This window comes from Desmodus rotundus, chromosome 4 (assembly GCF_022682495.2).
Source record: "Desmodus rotundus isolate HL8 chromosome 4, HLdesRot8A.1, whole genome shotgun sequence".
NCBI lineage: Eukaryota > Metazoa > Chordata > Mammalia > Chiroptera > Phyllostomidae > Desmodus > Desmodus rotundus.
In genome coordinates, this window is record NC_071390.1 from 88,137,713 (window position 1) to 88,162,704 (window position 24,992).

At 37.4% G+C, this 24,992-nt stretch overlaps 1 protein-coding gene across 1 annotated transcript in view; it reads left to right on the top strand.

The window, feature by feature from the left end:
• The window catches only part of GRID2 (glutamate ionotropic receptor delta type subunit 2), a 1,366,498-nt gene that overhangs the window by 767,938 nt on the left and 573,568 nt on the right, over positions 1 to 24,992 (top strand). The window contains exon 5 of the mRNA XM_024574830.3: positions 24,182 to 24,235. Within this exon, the coding sequence (XP_024430598.1) occupies positions 24,182 to 24,235 (54 nt within the window). The remainder of the gene's footprint in view (positions 1 to 24,181; positions 24,236 to 24,992) is intronic.

The window sequence follows — 24,992 nt, forward strand, 5'->3', positions numbered from 1 at the left end:
TAGATTTAGCACATAAGTAACATGAGGGCAAATTAATTCCAAACCATATTTCACCACCAGCCAGGAGGTACAAACAAATCTGTCAAGTTAAAACTAGGTGGTCAAATTATTTTTCTTTTAAAGTTTCATCAAGTCATCCATATAAAATTGTCCGTAGTGCTTTATAATAAAAAGAGGCTTTTTTTCCCCTAAACAAGAGCAATTAACTAATATTTTAGCAACTGCCAAGACTTTAAATATCCAACTGTTTGCAGTGATTTATTAAGTTTTTACAAATAACTGCCATAGAAGTCATTTAAACATGTTTATAAAACGACCATACTTTTAGTCAAAAATATTTTTTATTTTTTGTAATATCATTTTTTAAATTCTGAAGTTATATTAAACAATGGCGATCCTTTCTCAATCAGCATACTCTGTTGACTTCACTTTTAAAACCAAAAGGATTCGTTTTAAATCTCTCTAGTCTTTAGATAAAAAGTCACTGTTTAAATTATATGTTTCTGCCAAAACGGTCTGTAGAAGAAGGCTCAAAATGTAAAGTGTACAACTTTTCATCATTTTTAAACCTTTGTTCTTCAATTCTCCACGGTCAGCTTGTACCTTAAATTTTTCTCTCTTTATTGGCTCCTTTCACTCTGTATAAATACTTAGGTTTTATTATGTTGAAAAATAAAAATATAAACAAATTAACAAATAGCCCTTCCTTAAAGCTATGCTGTCTAAGTCTTCTATCATAGTAGCCCCCTCCTTTGCTCATCATCTGGAAGAGAAGGTGCCTGGCCCTTTTCCGCCACGCCCCATTCAGCCCCTGCAGTGTGGCTCTGCTCCCAGCCCCTACAGCCTCCTCAACGTTGCCATGTTCAGGGACATTTTAAGTCCTCATCTTACCTAACATTCTCTAATATTTAGTACCGAGGACCATTTTTTTCCTACTTGATACTTAACATTGTTTTCCTTTAAAAATTTTCAAGATAAAAAATTATTTTAACTTGTATTTCTGATGAGAGAGGGAGAGGAAGAATGGAGATAGAAAGAAAGATATTATTTAAGAAAGAGGATTTTTTAAAATGTTGTTTATGGTATTAACTAGGAAACACTACCGGCCCAGGGTTGTTATATCATTTTTGATTTTTGAGTTCTTATTTGTATAAAGTGGCTTCTGGGAGGGTTTGTGGGGTAACCCAAAGCAACAAATATTCTACTTGCTTATTCTAAGATGACTGAATATCCCTTCATTTGCAGGTCAAGATTGCTGGCCCTTTATCTGAACCCTTATTCATAGTTTTTCTCTTTAGATATACATAACTGTGTGGAGGGAGGTATTGCATAAAACAGAGCACAGAGAAACACTGAAGACATTAGTAAAATTTAGCATTTTAACAAGGGCTTGGGAAGACCTGGGTCTGAGCTAGGAATCCCTTGAGGCAAAGAGTAAAGAGGACACAAATCTTTTATTTGACTTTAAATTATTGGGTTTGTAACACCCTTTTCTCCAGCATAAGTCAATCTGATATTTAATTCACAGACAATGTTGGACAGCACAACGATTGAAGCCAGAGTAGATGGAAGTTAAATCTAAAATTACTTTCCTTCTTCATACTAACTGTATCTTTTCTACAAAGGTCAGTAATAACAATTTTATTTGGGGATTGTAATATAGAAGGTAAAAAAATCAAATGACATCTACAAATGTCAAATTCCTTGTTCATGTTTTTTCCACAAAGTCTTGGAGAGTAAAAAGTAATATCGCTTTCGAAAATTGTTTGGATGGTTGTGGACTAATGCTATCCAGTGTATTAAAGCTCCTACTGGTGAGTTATTTATATCAAAGAAAACCATTTGCAGATCTTTAGTACATGAAATAAATATTAATTAACTTTTATTAAGTGCTTATATTGAGCTGGGAACTGTGGTAACTACTTTATACATATTATCTTATTTAATCATCTTAACAGCCCAATATGGCAAGAACTATGATACCTAACTAATAAACTAGGAATTTGAAACTTAGAGGAATTAGTAATAACTAAAGTGGCACAGAGTAGCAAATAGATCTGGCTTTAATTCTAAACAGCACTGCTAATGTAAGCACCTAAATATACAGATGCATGTAGTTACAACATAAGTAAGTAAACCGTGACCTTGGAATACCACTGGTCCTCACAGCATTTCCTAAGAAAATTTCAAGGACCCTCAGGTCTAGCATATCAAAAAAAAATCAGAATTTTTCATTCCAAGTGATTGACCAAGTACTCTTAGACTCCTTTCCCTACTGGGCATCAGTTTAAGTGATTTTAAAGGAAGGCAGAAGGTATGAATACATCACAACCATCATTCACCCGGTTGCTCAGGTCACAGCCCTAAGGATATCTCTATGCTCCTATTGCTCTCACACTGTCCCACTGAATCCATCAGCAAGTTTATTTTTTAATCATCAAAAATGTGAGTATTATCACTGCTTACAATAGTCCTTGCTAGCACCTTAGTCTAAACCATAGTAATCTTTTTCCCAGTCATTCCCATGGCCTCCTGAATGGTAGACCTGCGTTCTCCCTTGAGCCCTCCATTTAATTCTCCAAACACAGAGTGACCTTTAAAAAGTATGTTTTATCATTCTTATCTCCTGCTTTAAAACGTGTAATGGGTTATCATTACAATGAGAGTAAAATTTTCAACATTTGTATATGATGTGACACCAACTTCACCTCACCTCTGTTTACCCTTTTATCCCACTCTGCTCTGAGGACCCAGGCCTCCTCTCTATTCCTCAGGGCATATAAGTCTACACCTTTTTTGGGACCTTAGCACTTGACATTTTTCTTCCTGGAACATCTGCATGGTTCACTTCCTCACTTTTTTCAATTATTGCCTCTTGGGAGAGATTTTCCTTGACTATTTTATCTAACACAACTCAGCTCCTCCCTAACCCTTGTTCTCTTTCCCTCCCTCCTCCCTCCCTTCCTTTCTTTTTTGATAACACTCCTGTACTAGTAATTATCTTTGTTCTCTCCCCCCCAAATCCGTTCTCTGCTCTCTTCTGCTGTCTCTGTGCCTCTTGAGGCTGACCTTCGTGGACTGCCTCCTCCAAATTTCACTGCCCCGTGGTTTCTGGCTGGGATTGGCAGTGGAGCACTGGCAAAAGAGAGAGAGAGATGACCAGGGTATTCATTATTCCCTCTCTTTCTTCATGTGTTGAGTCTGGTCTAGCCGTGTGGGACTTCCTTTAGGGCCACGGCTTCTGACTGGTTGTACTTTCCCACAGCCCACTTTTTGTCTTCTCCTAGTAACACAGTTCTCTTTGCTTTCCTTTCGGGTTTAGACCGGTTACAACTTCCCCCAGTTGCTGGTCCCTGAGCACTTTATCATCCTCTGTGCATTTCTTTAACCCTGTCCCTATCTCTGTATAAAAGTTTGTTTATTAACTCTCTTTAGTTAAACTCATTGCCATCAGCATTCTGCCTGAAATCTAAATGATTCGACTTTTCTTCCCCTTATTTGAAATTTGATATTTATTTGTCTTTTATCATCTAACTTTGCCACCAGAATGTAAGTTTTATAAGGTATGATAAGCAGAACAAGGCCTCCCATCCCCACCAAGATGCACACGTCCTGACCCTGTGAATGTGTTGCCTTCCATGACAGACTATGCAGGTGTGATTAAGGAGACAGACTCTGAGATGGGAGGATTATCCTAGATTGGCTACGTGGGCCCAGTCTAACAATTCTAGATCTTAAAATCAGAGAAAGGTTCCTGTATAGGTCAGAGAGATGAGATAGAGAGAGTTTGAAAGCAGGAGAGAAACTCAATTTGCCATTGCTGACTTTGAAAACAGAAGAAGGAAACCACCAGCCGAAGAGTGGAGTCAGTTTGTAGAAGCTGGGAACACGGTCAGGTGACAGCCAGCCAGGAAAGGAGACTAAGTCCCAAAACCACAAGAAACTGGATTTTACCAGTAATCTGAAGGAGAAGGAAGTGGATCCTCCCAGCACCCTACCAACTTCCTGTGAGAAATGTGTTAGTCTTCCAACCTACAGAATTGTAAAATGTCTGCTGCCCATACCACTAAATCTGTGATAATATGTTAGGACAGCAACAGAAAACCAATGCCTGGGGTTGTATTTGTCTGCACCTCTGTCATGTGTACGGTGCCTAGAACAGTGCCTGTACATGTAATGATGCTTGATGAACATCTGATAGATTAATGAGTTGGTTTGTTAATATATTAAAAAAACACCCTTGTTCATGTTAACACAAAGCATATGAAAGAGTATAATTATTTACAATACAGATATACCTCGGAAATATTGAGTGCTCGTCTCCAGACACCATAGTAAGGAGGGCATAGCAATGAAGCAATTCATGTTCTTTTCTGCTGGTGGAGGGTCTTACCTTCAAGTTGTAAGAAAGCAACACGTATAGAGCATGATAAAGTGGGGTAAATAAACAAGGTATGTCTGTATTTATAAAATACGATAGTCCATGAGATCATCGAGAAGTAAGTGGAGACACTTTGTACAGTATGTGATTGTCTAACCACTGTGCTGTATACCTGAAACCAATACAAAATAATATTGATTGTAAATTGTAATTAAAAATGTTTAAAATAAAAGAAAAAAGTGAGCTTAGAAAAAAGGTTTAATGCTCTGTCATTTTATTTTTTAAATATATTTTATTGACTATATTATTACAGTTGTCCCATTTTTTTTTCTCCCATTTATTCCTCTCCACCCTGTACTCACCATTATTCCACCACCTTAGTTCATGTCCATGGGTCATACGTATAAGTTCTTTGGCTTTTCCATCTCCCATACTATTCTTAACCTCCCCCTGTCTATTTTGTACCTACCAATTATGCTTCTTATTCCCTGTACCTTTTCCCTCATTCTTCCTCCTCCTCCTCCCCACTGATAACCCTCCATGTGATCTCCATTTCTGTGATTTTGTTCTTGTTCTAGTTTGCTTAGTTTGTTTTTCTTTTTGTTCTTTTGGGGTTCCATTGTTGATAGCTGTGAGTTTGTTGTCATTTTATTGTTCATAGTAGTTTTGATCTTCTTATTTTCTTAGATAAGTCCCTTTAACATTTCATATAGCAAGGACTTGGTGATGATGAACTCCTTTAACTTGACATTATCTGGGAAGCACTTGATCCTCCCTTCCATTCTAAATGATAGCTTTGCTGGATAGAGTCATCTTAGATATAGGTCCTTGCCTTTCATGACTTTGAATACTTCTTTCCAGCCCCTTCTTGACTGCAAGGTTACTTGTGAGAAATCACCTCATAGTCTTAGAGGAACTCCTTTGTAGGTAACTGTCTCCTTTTCTCTTGATGCTTTTAAGGTTCTCGCCTTCTCTTTAATCTTGGCTAATGTAATTATGATGTGCCTTGGGGTGTGTTTCCTTGAGTCCAACTTCTTTGGGACTCTTTGGGCTTCCTGGACTTCCTGGAAGTCTTATTTTCTTTGCCAGATTGGGGAAGTTCTCCATTATTTTTTTCAAGTAAGTTTTCAATTTCTCAGTCTTCCTCTTCTCCTTCTGACACCCCTATGATTCAGATGTTGGAATGTTTAAAGTTGTCCTGGTGGTTCCTAAACCTCTCCTCATTTTTTTGAATTCTTGTTTCTTCATTCAGTTCTGGTTAAATGTTTATTTCTTCCTTCTGCTCCAAACCATTGCTTTGAGTCCTGGTTTCCTTCCCATCACTGTCAGTCCCCTGACATTTTCCTTTATTTCACTTTTCATAGCTTTCACTTTTTTCCTCTATTTTTCAACCATAGTCAACCATTTCTGTGAGTGTCCTGATTATCAGTGTTTTGAACTGTTCATTTGATAGGTTGGGTATCTCTTCATCACTTAGTTGTAATTTTTCTGGAGCTTTGATCTGTTCTCTCATTTGGGCCATGTTTTGTTTGTCTTGGTGTACCTGTTACATAGTAAGGGGTGGAGCCTTAAGTATTTGACAGGTCAGGGCAACCCACATTGCTCCGTTGTGGCACTGCATGTGGGGGAGGGGTCCAAGAGGGAACAATGCCACTTGCTTGTCTCTCAGTCAGCTGTCAGTCCCTTTCTCTGCTACCCACAAGAAAATTAGGCCCTTCTGGTGCTGATTCCCAGATGGGTAGGTTTGTCTATATTCTAGGACCCTGTGGGTCTCTCCAGTGAACTCTCCTGTGAGGCCAGGAGTTTCTCTTGCTGCCTCAACCCCTACAGGTTTTTTCAGTCAGTGGTTTTGAGGCTTTTTCCCTCCACACTGGAACCCTGGGTTGTGCAATCTGTCTCACTCCCCAGTTGCTCCTCCTGGTTTATCTGCAGGCAGATGTGGGACCACCCAGTCTGTCAGCTGCCCCTCACCCACCCTGGTCCTTCAGCCACAGCCTTGCTGTGAGTCCTCTCCACTCGGCTGCCTGTCTCTGCCCCTCCTACCAGTCTGGATGAATGTTTCTTCTTTACCTCCCTGGTTGTCAGACTTCCATACAGTTCAATTTCTGGCAGTTCTTGTTATTTTTTTGTTTTTAAATCTGTTGTCCTTCTTGTGGTTGTGCAAGGAGGCAAAGTTTATTTACCTACGCCTCCATATTGGCTGAAAGTCTAATGGTCTGTCATTTTAGAATTTAAATGGTAAATCAATTTCTATTCAAGTTCAAATGAGCTTTAAGTTTCCAATATTTAAGATGTAGTGTACCTGACATCTAACATGTTCTTTAAAAAATCGGGATTCATTAAACCACCTCATGTAGGTTTAGTTAGGTTTCTCTTAAATTGTCAAAATCTAATTTTTAATTGAACTCACTTTAACAGCTTTTTTCCCCTGAAAATATCTAGTGATGTTGTGCCTCCTTAGCACACCCAAGCACTTCACACAAAAAAACTAATTTAAAACTCTAAATATGTGATTTTTTTTACATGTGAAAAGATTCTTACTAACACAAACTATTCTGTTATTCTTAAAATAGACTGCATTATCAATTCAAATGTATAACCAATCAAATTAGAAGAAGGCAATTAAAAATAGTCATCTAGACAACTATTAATTAGTTTTAAATTTAACTTTCTCTGCACTTATGTAGAGACAGGAGTTTGAAGCTAATGCTACATCATCAGAAGTCAAACCAGTTTTTAAAATATTCCAGGAGTATTTTTCAAGTTTACTCTAGTCTGAGTATTCTGGATCTTCAAATATTTGAATTATCAGAAGCTCCAGTGTGGTGCCAACATTAAATATGAACTCTAACCATCTCTAGAGAGAAAAGCTTTTATATTTTTCTTTATTTTTTCATTACAGTGGATGTCAAAATATGGTCCCTGAATCAGTAGCACTTGAGAAAGTGTTAAAAATGCAAATGATAGAACCCCCTCTCAGCTCAACAGGAGTCACTCTCGGGGTGGAACCTTACAATTCATGTCTGCTCAGCTGTCCAGATGATTCTTCTGCAGCTCAAGTTTGAGGAGTATTGCACTACCCCAAGAATTGCCTATATTTTACGGGTTCTTCTCATCCATTGAGCAGAATTAAACCAAAATGAGAAATGAAGAAAATAAGAACATTGAAACTCTGAACATTACTTTCATATATATACATAATATATCAATTTCCACAGATATTCAATAACCAATAAGAAAACTGGGTAATGAGGTGCTCCATTTGGGGAGAATTAATGAAGCAGAATCTCTAACCTTGCCAAATGTTTGCACAGTTCAGTTACAGGTTTGTTTTTCCTGTGATGTGTGTCTGTCAAGTTTATAAATTGAATATAATACCAAACAATGTATTAGATGAAAAATAATAATTTCATGGCCCCTGTTTAAAGATATAAACACATTTTCCTCAATACTGTAAAATGAGTGCTGGCCCTCTCTCAATAGATGCTTCTCTTGTGATGCACTTGTTCTAATAACACCTAAGGAGTCCCCATGTCTGCTGAGAGCACACATCGGAGGGCCCCTCAGGGCTTCTCATGGCACCCAGCTGATGCATTCATTCCAAAAGTACTTACCAAGTGTCCACAAGGTATTCAATTAGTGCCAGATACTGAACTGGATACGGTAAAGTAAGGAAATTCTTTGTCCTCCAGGATTTATAATTGAGCCAGGAATTAAAAGGGAGGAAGGGGACCAAACATTTATCTCATACTATCATGTGTTGGGTGCTGAGCAGGGCAGGAGACATAAACTGTATCAGTTAATCCATGTAACCACTCAGGGAAGTTGACATTATTCCCAGTTTACAAATAAGGACACACTAGTCTGAGAGATGCTGAGAATTTGTTCAAATTCATCAGACAAGAAAGTGATAGAGGTGAAATTTAAAGGTCAAATCAGTTCATGTGTTTTCCACTGTACCGCTTCTCCTGCTTCTCTCTCATATAAGGCATATGCAGCAACTCGCAGATTTATACAGTAAGTGCCTAAGTGATGATGTATTATCTTACTTGCTAGGGAAGATTAGAAAAGGATCACTAACTGTGGGTGGGCAAGTGAGGACTTCCCAGTAAGTGTTCATTGAAAGAAGAGAGCCTCATGGCTTAGATACGAGAAAATAGGATTAAAAGTATTCCAGATGGGAGTTACTGTTAAACAGAAATGCCTAGTCAGGAATGAGAAAGGCCAGTTCCAGCAGAATGATAGAATCAGCTCAGTACATTTTAGGTTCCCAATCAATGACACACAGCGGCTTTGCTTCACTCTGTCTATTCATTAAAGCACACACTTTAACAAAGGATAGTGATGAACAGCACCAATAAGCTTCATTTAAGTAGTGTATTTGCTGGTTTGAGGTCCTTACTTTTTTGGCTTTAACTTCCTGTGCAGTCAACAAGATTCATTCACTTTAGCTGTATTATCTCTCAAAGAAAATCTCACAGGTACCTTTGCACAAAGTTCTCAAGTCCCTAGAGCTGAACGAATCCCTAAGAATATCAAGTATCCCAGGGACATGTCTGCAGACATTGCAGTGTACCAGAGAACAGTTTTACCTTGAGCAATCCCATTTTGATTCCACTTAGTATTAAGGCAATATCCATAGATAATTATTATACGTAAAGCATGTCTGAAGAAAAGATGCACTTGATTGGTCTATCCTATTAACGTCAGGAGATTTTTATCTGCCTCTGTAGCTTAGATCAGAGTCCCCATATAGAGGTATAAGGACATTTCAAGGAGTACTTTCCAGAGTGCCTTTGTTTTGCTCTCTTATTAAAGTCCTCTCTGTGGTAAGAAATATTTTTGTCATTTGGTAGCTGTGAATTTCAAACGGATCTCTTATGATAGAAGAGTCATTCCCCAGAGATCTTTGATCTACTATGGGGAATGTCATTGTTCCCAAAGCAGTAATAGAAGCAGCAAGAAAATAATAAACATTCTCTGTAGGATATCACAGTTTTAATTGACTACGGACACTCAGATTGATGTTTTAATCTGAGGATACCTGACAACATCAGCAACAGAGGAGCTGATAATGCTTTACTTTCATAATGTGAAGGATGTGGTGAAGATTTGGGATGTAGACAGAAATGAAGTGCAGTACTTTGAAAATATAACAGGCTTTAAAGATGCAGGTATTAATTACACTTTAGTGTGACTTGGGGGCAAATTTTAACAAAAATTCCTGAGAAAATATTTTACTCAGTTTCCTTTAAAGAACAGTTGCTTTTTATAATTATGTGGTCAAAGACCATAAAACAATTTTTAAAGATAAATGTTATTTTTATAGAATTTTTACATGTACTCAGTAATTCTTTTAAAGGTTTTATTTATTTATTTTTAGAGAGAGGGGAAGGGAGTGAGAAGGAGAGGGAGAGGAACATCAATGTGTGGTTGCCTCTCACATGGCCCCCACTGGGGACCTGGCCCACAACCCAGGCATGTGCCTTGACTGGGAATCAAACCAGCGACCCTTTGGTTCACAGTCCACGCTCATTCCACTAAGCTACACCAGCCAGGGCACAATGAATATTTTTTAAATCATTTATAAAACTAATAGTGAACAAGAGTTGCTTCCTCTCTCCTCCTACTCTCTCTTCCCACTCTATAAAGGAAACCTTCAATTTTTGTTTTGTTTTAACTACTTCTGGTATTTTAAAAATATTTAAAATTACATGTTTATACTACTTTCCTCTGATTTTTCAGATATTGATATAATCAATTGATAAATTAATGAGACATGAGAACTTAGCTTATGTACATTATCTCACAAAAACTTACCCTTCCCTCCAAATATAGTTTTGACACATTTATAACTAAATCCTTATTCAGTGTTATCATTAATGTGGCCATGTAAACATTTTTTTCTGGTTCCAGGGAGTCCCTGACTTCATTCAATATGTGCACTTACCCTGAGTCATTTTACATTTTATTCAATACTTCACCAAATCACCCATATATTTGTTGGTTATATATCCAGATAATGTTTTAAAGAAAAATTATATATCTGTTTATATACATCTTTAAGAAAAAGTTTTGACTAAGATCTTATTGCCCTGCTTTAAATGTCTTTCCTCCCCCCCTTCTGATTTGGTTACGTAAAGTGAAATATAGCTAGCATACATGGCATTGTCATTATGTTTAGATAATAAATTCATTTGGAAATTTTAAATATCCTCGCTTATTGCCAGTCTTTAACACCTGTGCAAATATTTCCATCACTGGCTACTGAAATGCCCAAGCTCATGAAAATTATTAATGGAACAGAAAGCCTACAATAGACCAAATTTCATGCCTCATGGCGATGTGTTTTTCCCTTGGGCTGTGAGAAGGCCGCCAGTCTTGGTGCTGATTTTTGCCGCCCTCTTCGGGTGAGCACATTTACAACGTCTACAATTCAGACTTGTGACATTGGCTCTGCAACTATGTTTTGTATTACATTTTAAACGTATGTATTTCAGAGATCTCGATAGTTTAATTCTCTTTATTTATGTCATAATTTGTCCCCCAAAATAAAATGTCTTAAGGGAGGGAATAGTCTAGCACATCTGCTTGCTCTTATTAAAACAGCAGAAATACACTCTAGTGTCTTTTCAGAGATGAGTTGTTGATACACTTGATATTTTTCAAATTTAATATAGATTTCTATGTCTTATTAAATTACATTTCAAAAACCACTATTGATTTCTACAAATTGGAATAGCCATTGAGTTAACAAAGAGGACTTAATTTAGCTCTGTTATACCAATGAGTCTGCAAAGGAAAAGAAACAAAACAAAATAATCAGACAAATGATAATCAGATCAGTCCATTTCAACAAATGTGGCGGTCAAATCAGAGAATGATATTTATTTCAACTATGTCCTTTCCTTAATTCTCACAAGAATGTGTACTATCTGAATACTTTTAAGGTCTTCTAATACTCTGTCACCAAGCCATCTGGGAAAGCAGGCTTTGGAAGCTTGTTGATGAGTCTGCACTATGACTCATTGCTTTTCAAATTGCTCTAGAGAGGAAAAGAGGTGCCCCTCAGAAACAGTGTTTAGTGCATCTAACGAGCCAAAGGGATTGTTACCTGATAGAGACTGCTTCGCTGTCATACTTCCATCAGACCTTACATTGTGACCTGAGTAAACTGAAATTAGGATAAATGTGAAGCTACCTTGTGAAACAGTGCTAAGTATTTAAGTAGACTGAGAAACATATGGGAGATTCGAAGTCAGTATGTAATTCTTAAAATGGACCAGGAAAGTTCTGGCACACATCTCCAGGCCACTCCATGAATTACGAACCACAATTGTGTCACATAGCATTCATCGCATCAACTCTAGAGACAGAACACATCTTGGTCCCATTCTGTAATTCCTAATAAAAATTATCTCTCAAAAAATTTACCAAAAAGCAGAAATACATGCAGTAATCCTCAGAATATTTTTTTTCTTTTCTCTTGATCTCCTGGAGTTAGATAAAGCAGGCCTTAACACATTTATTTAATAACTTAGAAGACTGATTTATACAGTTGAACCCAGGGTTGGCATGTAAAAAACAAAAAACAAGCAAATCCAATGATATATTTCAGGATCTAATTGGTAGCCTGTACTCATAGCTGACCTTATCATTGGGGATTAAAAAAAGAAAAAAAGAAAGAAACATGGTAGCAAAATCAAAGTAATGTTTATGTTTACCAGTCTGCAAAAATTCAAAATGATTCTTATTAATAATAACCCATCACTACAAAAGGAAAATTGCGTGGTCAAAATAATTTGGGTAAAGGTATAATTTTTGTGACAGTGATGGGGTATATATAGCAGCATTTTAATGTTTAGAAAGAATTTCACTTCAAATGAGAAACTATATTTAAACAATAGGCTTAAAATGACTATATTCTTTTTAAAACAGGCTTTTGCCTTCTCTCCTCTGTAAAGGCATGTGTCCTTAGTTAGTTTGGCTAGAATATTATGGGCGCACTGGCAGGTACGCTTACACTTTTCATATTCCTAGTGAGCATCCAGTGGAGCTAGGCTGAAAGTGCACTTGGAATAAAGAAGAACCCTGCCTTGCTCAAAGACGTGACTCCAGTCCTAGCACTGTGGCCAGTATATTTCAGGTACTCATAAAGGTTGAAGTTAAGGGCATTTCAGTTGTTTTCATGCCTTGGCCACCGTGAATAAGGCTGTAATGAACATAGGGATTCATGTATCTTTGGGTTACAAAACTGAAAGCAACAAATGAGCAGAAGGAAAAACGAACAAACAAAAACTTGTAGACACAGACAACAGTTATGGTGGTTACCAGAGGGAAGGGGGTGAAGGTAGGAAAGGGTGAAGGAGTCAGATATATGGTGACAGAGGAGATTTGACTTTGGGTAGTGGGCTCAAAATGCAATACACCTTTGATGTGTCATAGAATTGTACACTTGAAACCTACACAATTGTATTAACACATGTCACCCAATAGATTCAATTTTTTAGAAAGTTAAGTGGATTTGCTAAATTAATTGGTTGGATATAGAATCAATGCCAGGTCTTCGGGCTGTCTCCCTGAAGAGGACTTTTTGTAAAGCAGTGGATCTCAAAATGATTCACCCAATCTGCAAGATCTGTACCAACTGGGAACTCGTTAGAAAGACAGATTCTCAGACTCCATGACAGACCTTCAAACTCAGAAACTATTAGAGGGACCCAGCAATCTGTGTTGAAAAAGCTATCCAGGTGATGCTGATGTGTGCGAAAATTGAGAATCAGCAATGCAAAAAATCCTCAAATACACTGTACACAGTGACATCGAAGCTTTTTGTGATTATGAAAGTGCCTCACCAGTCTATTATAAGGAGACAACTCCTCTGGACAGATTGTACCTAATTTTACTTTCTTGAGAACATTTCTACTTCTCAAGAATTCCTTCATTTTAACTAGAGGAACTATTTTCTATTCATGCGTAGTAAGTTGTGTTTTATGTAGGAAGGCTGACTCCGTTTGAGTTACTGGTACGATGCTGAGTCAAGGACTTGGGGGGCAGATGATTTATTAGGGAGATGGTCCCAAAAAAGCACAAGTGAGGAAGTGATGAGCATGAGAAAAAGCAAAGAGAAAAAATTCAGTCAATAATGTGTTACCAGTAATGGATTACAAGTGTTAGCAAAAGGGGCCCAGTCCTACCAGGAACCTTCTGGGAAACTGTGGAATATACCTGAGAATCACCCCAATGAAGAATGAGGAAATGGAGCATTTATCTACATCCTGCCCTCCTCATTGATTGAGATGATGCTAACATACCAGTGATGCTATCATGCGCCCACTTCCTGGTTGTGTTTGCATGTGGCCAAAGAAGCTGGACCAAGTTCTCAGGAAGAGAAGATACAAGACACAACCTCTTGAGGTGAGATAAGTCAATACCCTGGAAACTGTTTTCACCTGCCGTTTCAGGGTATTTCACACGGGCTGAGGGGCTACAGGGCAAAGTTAACTTTTGGCACGATAGTGTTCATCCAAGCTCGCAACCCTTATGTAATGTCTATTATGAGTCATGTCCAAAGTTAGTTATTGGGAACAGAAAAAATGATAAAACACCATCCCTGCTTCATGAAGCTTTTTGGTGTAGTGGAGAATGTAGACAAAAAGATAATTTAAATATAATTAGGTATGTTCAGTGATATGGTGTATTTCTACATTAATAAGAGGAATTTATGGTGGGAGAGAGTGTAGTAATCATGGGAGACTTCTTAGAGGTGATGATGACAATTGTGTCTCACGAGAGTCCTGAAAACCACTTAGAGGCCAGCCAAATGCAGAGGAAGGAAGGGGGAAGTATGGAAAGAAGCCAGAATGATTGAGATGTGAAGAGGAGGTACAAAAAAAGAGGAAGCAATTGTAAGCAATACTTGAGAGTATTGTCTGTAAAAGTTGGTGGAGAGATCCTGTATTAGGTGGAAGGGAGTGTGGAGTCCCATAGGAAGTAAATGGAGAGATGTGAAAGGCACAGGAGTCCAGGGATCACTGATGCTGCAGATTCCCTCAGGAGGAAGGAAAAAAAGGACCCAGAGCTCTGTTGATATAATTAGTCCCCTTTTGGAGGAAGAGAGCCTATTTTACTGTGACCAGAGGGGAGGAATGTAGTTAAGAAGGTGAGTATTCATTTATAAAATAGGAACATAATAACAACTACCTTCAGAGGGTTTTATGAGTCCTAAATAAAGGAAGTCACTAAAATGTTTACCATTGCCTCTCATGGGTAATACACCCATCATGTTAGTTAATATTATTCAACTAAGGATTTTCTTTTCCTTTGCTTCTCATTTTAGTGGGGCAGTAATTTGAGGGCTTGAAACCATTTCTTCCTATTCATTTTTATTCATTATTTGTTTAAACAGGAAACAAAATTGCCTGTGGAGTTCTTTAGTAGAACGGGCTGTGGAGCAGGTTGAATGTTGAATGTCACTGCCAAGGAAAATGGGGGAGGGGGAGCAAAACCGACGACATATACAGGGAGAAGAATTGCTGGTTAGGATTAAGTATGCAGTAAAGGTCGGCAGTTCTGGTTCCGCAGTGGCGCTAAAGCACAGTTTTGTGATCTGTTTCTGAGACAGGTGGGGCAGTATAAGGCATTCGGGGTAACTCTAGTCGTCTCGTACAAATTATAAACACTGACGGACAGATAAGCATACATGGAAATGAAACATCCTTTTAAGATTCAAAAAAAATATCAAGAGGTTTAAGATCAAAGAAAACTCTAACGCAGGTGGGAGGCCTCTCAGTGTTCTGACATCGTGCGATCGTAGCACAGGCCCCTTTGTCAGACTGTATCTCTGTTCTATAAATGACATTTTGTTTCAGTAGTTACCAGTTGGTGCCTCAGTTTCAACTGGCATTTTGTTACTAAACACAGTTCTGACACCATAAGGTGATTTGTCAGTGGTAAGAAAAAGATGGCTTATATTTTACTATAGTAAAATAGCACAGATGGGAGAGTCGACTGCTTGGAATTCTGGAAAGTGTCCATGCTGTTGAGACCACCACCATTGAAACATTTTTTATAGTAAGCCACAAGGTATAGTTTTTATGGAAGAATCTGTGAAACAAACTAGGAACCCAGAAAGTTTGAAGGTTTTGTTTTGGTTCTGTAAAACGTTCAAGGATTATAGCCCCCATGAGATTGAATACTTTAAGAATATGACCAGGGAAGTTCGCATTTTGCATTTCTTTATTTTTTCTTTTGGAAACTTTGTGTGTCAAAACTAATAAGACTTTTGAATATTTTTCTTGTATGAAGTCTTTTGATTATAGAATTATCAACATTTTATACCAATACTGACATTTTAAAGAACAGGGTTCTACTGAAATATTGGAAAAGCCCAGGAAAAACAGAAATATTGAACTAGAAATATCTTTTAGTGAGTAATAATCAACTTTTATAGTGGCTTCATCAGTAATTAGCTATTGATAAACCAGAATATGGCCAAGTTATAAAAATAACATGAGTAAACTGATTAATTAACTGTAGAAACTATATGCTAATTACCTTATTCTTAAAATACCCAAGACCTATTGCCCATTTTCTCTGCAAAAGCTTTTGCCCCTTTGTCCTGTAGTGACAGAAGTTTTGATGTGATGAGAAAGCACGAAGAGATAACTCTTCCTCTGGTTAAGCATCAGCTGTGTATACACACACACACACACAGAGGGTCCGGCAGAAGTAACACCTGCTTGAGTGTGGTTAGTAAGGTAATAATATGGGTGTAATAATTTATAGCTTTAATTTGAACATTTCACCTAAAACATCATTGATGTGCTTGAGTGTGATATTGTTAGGTTACGGAATTACATGCTCATGATTTTGTAATAAAATATTTTGTTATACAAAAGGGATGTTATATGTGCTGTACCCTCTGTGTGTGTCTGTGTGTGTGTCTCTGTGTGGCAAGTTGCTCACATTCTGCAAAGAATGTAGGGGCTAAGACTCACTATAAAAGAAAAAGCACATTTTTCTAACACCACTTCAAAACTACAGGGCATGGAGTAGAATGGTGGACGATGTTGCCTGAATTTCTCAGATTCTTCGAGATTCATTCTCTCTCTCTCTCTCAGCAGAATATAGTGGACACAAATAATTTACGTAATAGAATTCAAATATACAAAATTCCAGCATATATTACACAATGCTCTGCAATATGTTGTTTAACTGTAATTATTTCAATTTTGAAGAAAGCATAATAGTTTATGAAACTTGGAGAAAAAGGGCTATGAAAACATTGTATAGGAAGGATCTTTATTAGTTATGGATTCTAGTTTCCATCCCAGGCTTTGTGATTTGGGTGAGTTACTTCAGTTTATTTACATACAAAAGATATAAATGCAGTACTCATATCATAAGGATATTGTGAGCATTAACAAGTTATATATATGAAAGCATGTAGTGCCTGGCATGTAGTAAGCACTCAATAAATATTAGCTTTTATTATATTATTGATATACTGTAAAGAGTATTCAGTAAAATATTTATTGAATTGAACAAATGTGTTCATAGTCATTTATGAGTACTGTCGAAAGATACTGCAACAAATTGAGTGAAGAAGGGAAACTGGGTTGTCAGAGAAGAGAGATGAGCATTTTGAACACTTGTAGTTTTAAAGGTGCTCCAGATCCATCACTTAGTCCTCACTATACACCTGTGAAAAAAGCTTTGCTCAGATATCAGGGAACTGAGACGCAGAGTGAGCAATGGACCTGACTGTCAGTGGGGCTGGCGTTTGAACCTAAGCCCAGTTACTCTAAAAAAATATGTTCTTTCTACAATATCACAGAGCCTCCAAATTCTGAGGTATTTGACTTTGGAGATCTTGAATAGCTACTTCTATACTTATTAACACATAAATAACCAAGATTTCTCAATTGAGAAAATGCAATTGAGTCATTTTCTGGTTATTTATTTAATTTTTAAAAATTAAATTCCATCTGGTGACTCCTTTCAACTCATGTTTATCATGTGGTTCAGTCCTAGGTGAAGGGGGGATGTACACGGATGTACAAACACTTGTTAAGGCTGTATAGTTATCTTTTTCTATAAATAAACATTTAGTGAAAATCTGCCTGTGCCCAGCCACAAATTTTACTGAAACCCTACTATATGTCGCTGAGTATTTTAAAGCTACAGAAGAGTGATTAAAAATGTAATTTTTCTGCAAAGCTTATATCCTAGTGCACAGAAAGAAACAGTAAATAAGTGTGCATGCGCGTGTTTGTCTCATGTGGATGAGTGCCTGGGAGGAGCAAGGATAGGTGGTCATAGAAGCCATGCCCGCTAAAGCGGCCTTTATGCAGAGACCTAAATGAAATGAAGGAGGGGCTCTGTGAATGCCCTGGGTGGAAGAGCAGCGCAGAAGGCGAAGTAAGGGCAAAGGTGGGTGCTGGGGGACCAGCAAGAAAGCCAGTCCAGCTGTAGCAGAGGAAATAAGGGGAGAGAAAACCAACATGGCTCTCAGCCAGCGACATAACTGCACCCGATTTAATTAGGGCTGGAATAAATGTTTCCTCGCTGTGTTAGATGAGCACAGGAGTCGGGACAATACTGCCTGGATTAAGGAGGTAAGAGATTTGACATTTGCTTCAGTCTAAATTTTGAGAAACAGTTTGCCAAGGAGAGAGGACAGAGAAGACATCAACAAAAACAAAGCAAAGGCAAGAAAGTTCCCAAGTGCGAAGGGCCTGTATGTTGCGTTTTGATGCGATCAGTGGACTTCGCTATAAGAAAAGGGTTTTTCCCTCCCTTCATTTGCTTTAATTTAACAACAAAGCATTTTTTCGTAAGTCTTAGCAACTAAGGGCCAATGTGCCCCCAAATCATGATTTTAGGTCCTGATCAAACTCCAGGTAAGAGCTCGTACTCATTTGTTTGTCACTTATTCTTAAGAATTAATTTACTCTACCAAGTGTCATTTAGCTATTAAAAAATAAATAAAATAAATATTTTAATACAATACCCAGCTGTGCAAAAAAGTTAACATATTAGAACATGAAAAACAGGCAAAGCAAGGGATGTGTGATCCCTCCAGAAACACTACTTTTTGTAATTGGTTTGGGGTAAGGACCCTTTCATCACTAGGGCAGATATCTAAAAGAACCCCAACACCAGCAGAAACTCACAAAGAATTACAGCAGTAACAGAGTGACCCCCTGCACTAAAGACAATTGTTAAAACTTTATTAATGTCCTCTTCAGGCAAAGTATTGAAATCTTAAATTCACTTTTAATCACTTCCAATCTCCGTTCAATGGTGATGTAGAACACGGGAGTGTCGGTCTATGCCATGTAATGAATGCAGCCTCCTTGCCTACATTAGTGCCCATCTTTCCGCATTAAGAAGCAGAGCAGGTTGCATATCGTTGGCCAGTTCTCTGTGGTGGCATATTTCCATCTCTCAGGGGGTGTGGGAACACCCAACTGCACAGCAGTAACAATAATTCCAGCATATCCGTTTATGAAATAACTTTGGCAGTAATGGCGAGAGGATTTGGATGGAAGTGTATTTGTGGTCTTCCAGCTGGTAGATTAGAGCACCGATTCTAAAGCTAAAAAGCACAGAGTGGGGTGGCATATAGTGCCTGCTTGGATAAGAACAGAAGAGAGTTGGGGATCCATGCTGAGCTCAAGGGGAATGCAACAAGACTGTTGTTTCAGAATGTCCCCAGGCTGCCTAATACCAGCGTGAGGGATTACTGATGCCATCTGCTGGATGTACTTGGGATTTAAAAACGGAATCTACACAAAACTTCACTGTCCCCTTATACAGTGGCTTCAGTTCTAGTGAGAAAAACAAAACAAAACAAAATGAAAACAAAACAAACAAACAAAAAAGCAATTGATGGAATCACATGCTCTTTACTATGCCTTAAGAAGGCTGGAGTGTTTTGTTGTCACTGCATTTCTGAGAAGTGTAGTATTTAATCGCATTTGGGTGGTGGTGGTTGTTATTGTTCTAAGCGGAACTCTACAGTTTAGCCACGTATGACAGTCAGGAAAGTGGGTGTGGAGTTTGTACTGTAAGTCCATACATCTCTTGCTAAAATCTGTGCATTATCAGCTTCATACATGATACACTCACTCCCCTTCTATACTTTATTGGAGAAGAGCATAGTGGTTTTGTTTGTTTTGACTTATTTTGTTTCATTAGAAAGGAAGAAAAAAGACTAAAAGGAAAGAACTACTATCACTGTTTGGTCAGAACTATTACATATGCATTTGGGTTTTACATAAAATATGGTAATTCAACATTTGTTCTTGTTTTGTGGAAAATTGCACTCTCTGTAGGATTATTGTAAGACCATGATTTTGAAATTATAAAACTCTTCACAGTGCTTTACTAAAATTTCAGAACTTTTAGGAATATGTGATTAAATTAATATTGGTTCTAGTTTACATTTCCTAAACAGTACCAGTCCCATAAGATTTATAATGAGAAAAATGGTTTTCATGGCCAAATCCATTTGGAATATGCTACATTCCAAGTATGTTCTCCTGGAGTTCCATGAAGCACACTAGTTAATATAAGGAGTTGGCATTTGTTGAGAATTTACAGTGTGCCGTGACTGCATTTGTTTTTTGTTATGACTCTCTTACGTGGGCACTTTCATTAACCCTAGCGACAAATGAGGAAACTGAGGCTTACAGGGTTGGTCTCTTGTTCAAAGTCATATGGTAAGAAAACAGAGGCACTGGCTGTCTGACTTTAGAGCTCCAGCACATAAGTCTGTTAATAATATGTCCCAAAATAATAAATGAAATAATTCATATTAATATTACTCTTGTGTTGATTATATTTTGATATTGATGTTAACCTGTTAAAGCTTCAAAGAGTAATGCAGCAATGACATCTACCTAACTTTGATTAACCTGGCATTTCTGAGTCTATTTGGCTACAGGATGCTCACCAATTTTAGAAGAGGTAGTTTTCTGAAGAATACAGCTTAGAAATGCTGGTGATATAAGCTATAGTACTACAGTCGATGAGGACACAGGAGGGGAGTAGCCTTTTCTATGTCTCTGGCTAGTTGCTTCAGAATAACTGCTGATGTCCTTTCCCGGGTATTGCACCCATAGCTTTCCACCTGGCAATTCGGAATGGGCAGGGGGAGGAAGCAAACACCTGATTTCATTGCTGCTGCAGGTGCACAGAGCACTGGAAACCTGTGCATGAATGTGTGATATTTAGTCCATCCTACAAAGGGACCAAGCTTAATTTAGTTAAGCCACAAGGTTGAGCGAAGAACAGCATGTTGCTCTTTATTGTTTAGTCAATTAAATTGTCCTCTGTGCTTGTAGGAACTGTTCCACATCATTACCAGTGAAGTACATGCTTTGGCAGTTTCTTTGCTTCAGATTGTCTTCTATTTAGCAAATCTAAAGATTTGAGAACAAATGATGGAAGACATGGTGACAAATTGTTGGGCTTTTCTAAAGATTCAGAAGTTCTAAATTTCTTGCCAGCAACAGATGATCTGTCCTTACACATCACTTGTCTTCCTGACAAGACTTGAGTTTTCCCTTCCTTTTTTGTCCGTTCCCCTAAAGGAAGCTCAGCTTCTTGAGAGGTGGATAGTCTCAGTTGTAACTGCATTACTGAATATCAATATGGTAGCAACTCAACATGGGGGAGCATGCTCTGTTGCTAATCACTAATTACTAATATATACCCATCTAATAAGAGTAAAGCATGGAATAAGAAGGAGAGATAAACAAATTACCAAGGAAAATTCATACTTCCATTCTTCCTGTTATTTTGATAACCAAACATACTAGAATCCCCATTGAATAGTTGTGGGGGTTTTTTCCATACTGACTTGCTACTTTCTTTTAATAGCCCAAGCATGATGTAATGTTTGGGGCAATATCTCTTATCAATATAATAATAAAATATGTATTATTTTAGGACCCTCAATATTTCATAGCAAACTACTTTTTAAAAAAATTTTAGGTTAAGAAGTACAATTACTGTTTACTAACTTGCTAAACCTTTATAAGAATTCACAATGGGACCAAACAACTATAACAGTGATGTGCTTAGACATAAAATAGGTTCCCACGGGTGAAAACAAAGGGAAAATTTCAAGTCGTTTAATCCCTTTTGTTGGCTTCAAATGTATCTACTGCCGACATACGAGATGTGCTACTTAGGGAAGGAGGGTGGGAAAGAAACAGTTTTCCTGGTGTGAATTCTAACATAACTGTGGAGGTGAATATACAGTTTAAATAATTCTAGATGTCTTATAATAATCACTTCTTAATTCTTTATTCAAAAGTAATTTAGTTCTTCAAGTTTCTAGTACCTCTAGTTTAATAAAGCATCACTGAGGCTGAAGTGTATCAAGTGGAAAGGGATTAATATTACCAAAAAATGTAAAACTTAACAGACATATTGATTTGGAATTCACATAGTTGGTCTTTGTTATCTACACAACTAGCTGAGATTTTTAAAATGTAAATAAGACTCTTAAGAATGTCTATTAGCTCAATTTGATATGTGAAAAGAATAAATATTATTATCCTTTTGTATCATTTCTTTGAACTCTACTATAATTTTACATGTCTGATATACATATATATCTCCAACATTCTATTTTACATCATATAGCCAGTAGTGCACCATATGCAGTATGCCATATGACTAATACAGACATAGGTGTGTGTGTACAGGAGAGGATATGTACGCCTATACCTACAGCAGTCGTATGAGGGAAGGAACGCCAAACCTCCTGGGTTTCCAAGGTGTAGGCTGTTGAACTCCCTGCCATTTTTAAGTGACCCTTACCAAATGCTCCTTTCATAACAGATGTCAGTTACCGTTTTAATTAGTGGCTTTTGCACATTGCTCACTTTAGGCAGCGTTCAGTCATAAAGATTCGGGGAACTCATGCCACCTCACTGGTTACGCGTGAAGCTGTTAGCCTAGATGTGAGAGAGTTATATTCCTCTTTCGGTGGACAGTACTCAGATATTCAATGCAAGCACTAACCTTCTGCGTACAACAGAGCAATAAAATATGGCCAAGCCTCTTCTAAACATGGTGTCACACGAACACATGGGTTTCAGTGGTGTAGACCTGCATACTTTAGTATCTAATGAAAGGAGAATACATCTAACTCCTCATGTTTAACTACCTTTCCAGTATAATTTGCTTTCCTTCCCCAAAGAAAAATGGGTGCATGAAAAAGAAGTCCTAAAAATTCACTATTCATGAAAAGGCCAACAACTATTGCATAGGTTTGAAATCACACCTCTATAAAATCACATAATTTAAAATTTCTCTAATGTGTATGTTTATTAAAATTTATCAAGGTTGGAAAAATTGCATAGCTGATATTAATAACAAAGGATTACATTAGATAAGATAGGCTAAATTATTCTCGCAAGTTGGCCCAAAATGCAATCATGCCCCACAGCACGGAGGCTTATTTCAGAGTTGGAGCAACACCACACCAGGGAGCGGGGTGCAGGGCCTGCTCTGGGAGCCTGTGCTGGCATGATAAAGGATTTATTTTTTTTATGCTGTAATGTGCTAATATTTTTCCCTGTTTCAAATGTATACTGCTAAATGTCTCATGCTTTAGTGCTCATGAGGAAAACCAAAGACAGGAGTGAGGAGAGATAATTGCCCTGCTGAGTCCAAGCAAAGGAGGGTGGTCGAGTGAGTAGCATCCGGACCTTAGATGAGATAGATTGGACCTGGGTCTATACCATCCATGCTTTCATCTTCCAGTTGATTTCAAGACAGAGAATGTGAAAAATAAGTTTTATGGTCTAGACAAATTATCAATAAGTTGCCATTGTCACTCTTACCTTACACTTATTTCATAAATGCTGTTCCGCAAACAGCTTTTTACTTACTAAGTTTTACAGGTTAAGGCATGTCCATTATACGCCTGTATGCCCCATGGTATGAATTGTAAGAACACGTCTTAGAATATGCATGATAAGATTGGCTAGAATGGAAAACTCCCACACAAAAACTACCTTTAATATACACACATACACACACACACACTCGAGGCTGACCTTTTTGGCCTAAGCCAAGGATCATTTAGAATCAATTCATCCAAAGGTAGTCAGCCAACATTGTTTCCAATATATTGTTTGTTTTTCCTTTTACATTTGTTTTATTCCTTATCATGTTATTAGAAATTTGAAAGCTACTGGAATTACCCACCCATAACTCAATGCTAATATAATGTTTATCACTTTTGGTCTTTACATTCAGATAATTTAACAAATGGATGTCCTCAGAATACATACACAGAGCTTTTCAGAACATAGAGCAGTTTTCTTTATCCAGACAATGGCGAGCATATACACAGGGAGGTATGAGAGAATCAAAATGTTAAACTAGATTATAGAGGGACATGTACTTAGTTATTAGGTGGATAATAGAATGCTATCAAAGTTTATTTGGAATAGGAAATGTGATTCAAATTCCACTCTTAGTTAAATCACTATAAGGTATTATTATATTATTTTTGTAGTTGAAACCTGTGTTTTCCTAGCCTTTAACTGAATTACATTTCCAAACTGAGGAAGTCTGTCATGCCTCTACACACCAAACAAATGCTTGAGCTTTAGTGCTTTGCTAACAGTTTTCCATCTCCAACTGAATAATGATCTTTCCAACATGTGATTCTTCTTCTTCTTTTTTGTTTTTTTGCAAAGTGTATCCATTTAGTTTGGTTTATTTTCCATAATTAATACTGACTAATAGCTGGTTTGTGTTCTGTTTCAGGTTGTGGAGACTAATTTGGTTGCTTTTGACTGTCACTGGATCATTATAAATGAGGTAAAACTAACTAAACTTTATTGTCAACTCTGGGTCCTGTTTTTCATGTGTAGTCACAGCATGTCCCGTGGCCATGAATTTCCAAGCAAACACAGAACACAAAGTAAATGTTCAGCTCACTGAGTGGATTCTGTTAAATAAAAATAGGGTAAGGAGGTTTTTTCTAAATTATAAAGAGCTTTGTATGAATAAAATAAATGAAGAATATCTTCCCCACTGAGTATTTTTTAGCCTTTTCCGCTGGAAGACACTGCCTGCTTCGGAAGATCATCTTTATAAAAAGTACAGCTCCTCTTTGTAAGCAAAGTGAACTCCTCCCAGTGGCGTGCTTGTATTCCATTTATATTTTAATGTTGTTTCTAGAACTTTTTATATTCAACTCCCCTTAAGTAGTTCAGCATATGAATGTGAATAAACAGGAACAGATTTTTTTCATAAAGGAATACAACTGTTTTAAAATTCAGCAACTTGCCAAATCCTTTTGAAAGTTTTTGACTTTTGTAGAGACAATACGTAAGATTAAAAGTACACTACAGTATGAGAGCCTCATGAAATATGTTTTCCATTATCACCTGCCAGTCAGATTCCAGAAGGACAATGAGCAGATCAGTCATGGGCAGATAGTGAGATCATGTGGGTTTGTCCTCCACAAAACCTAGCATTCACTCAAATCTATTACTTATGAATAAAAATAATGTATCACTAGATACTATTGACTTGTAGAATAATAAATTTTGTTTCAAGGGGAAAATAGCAT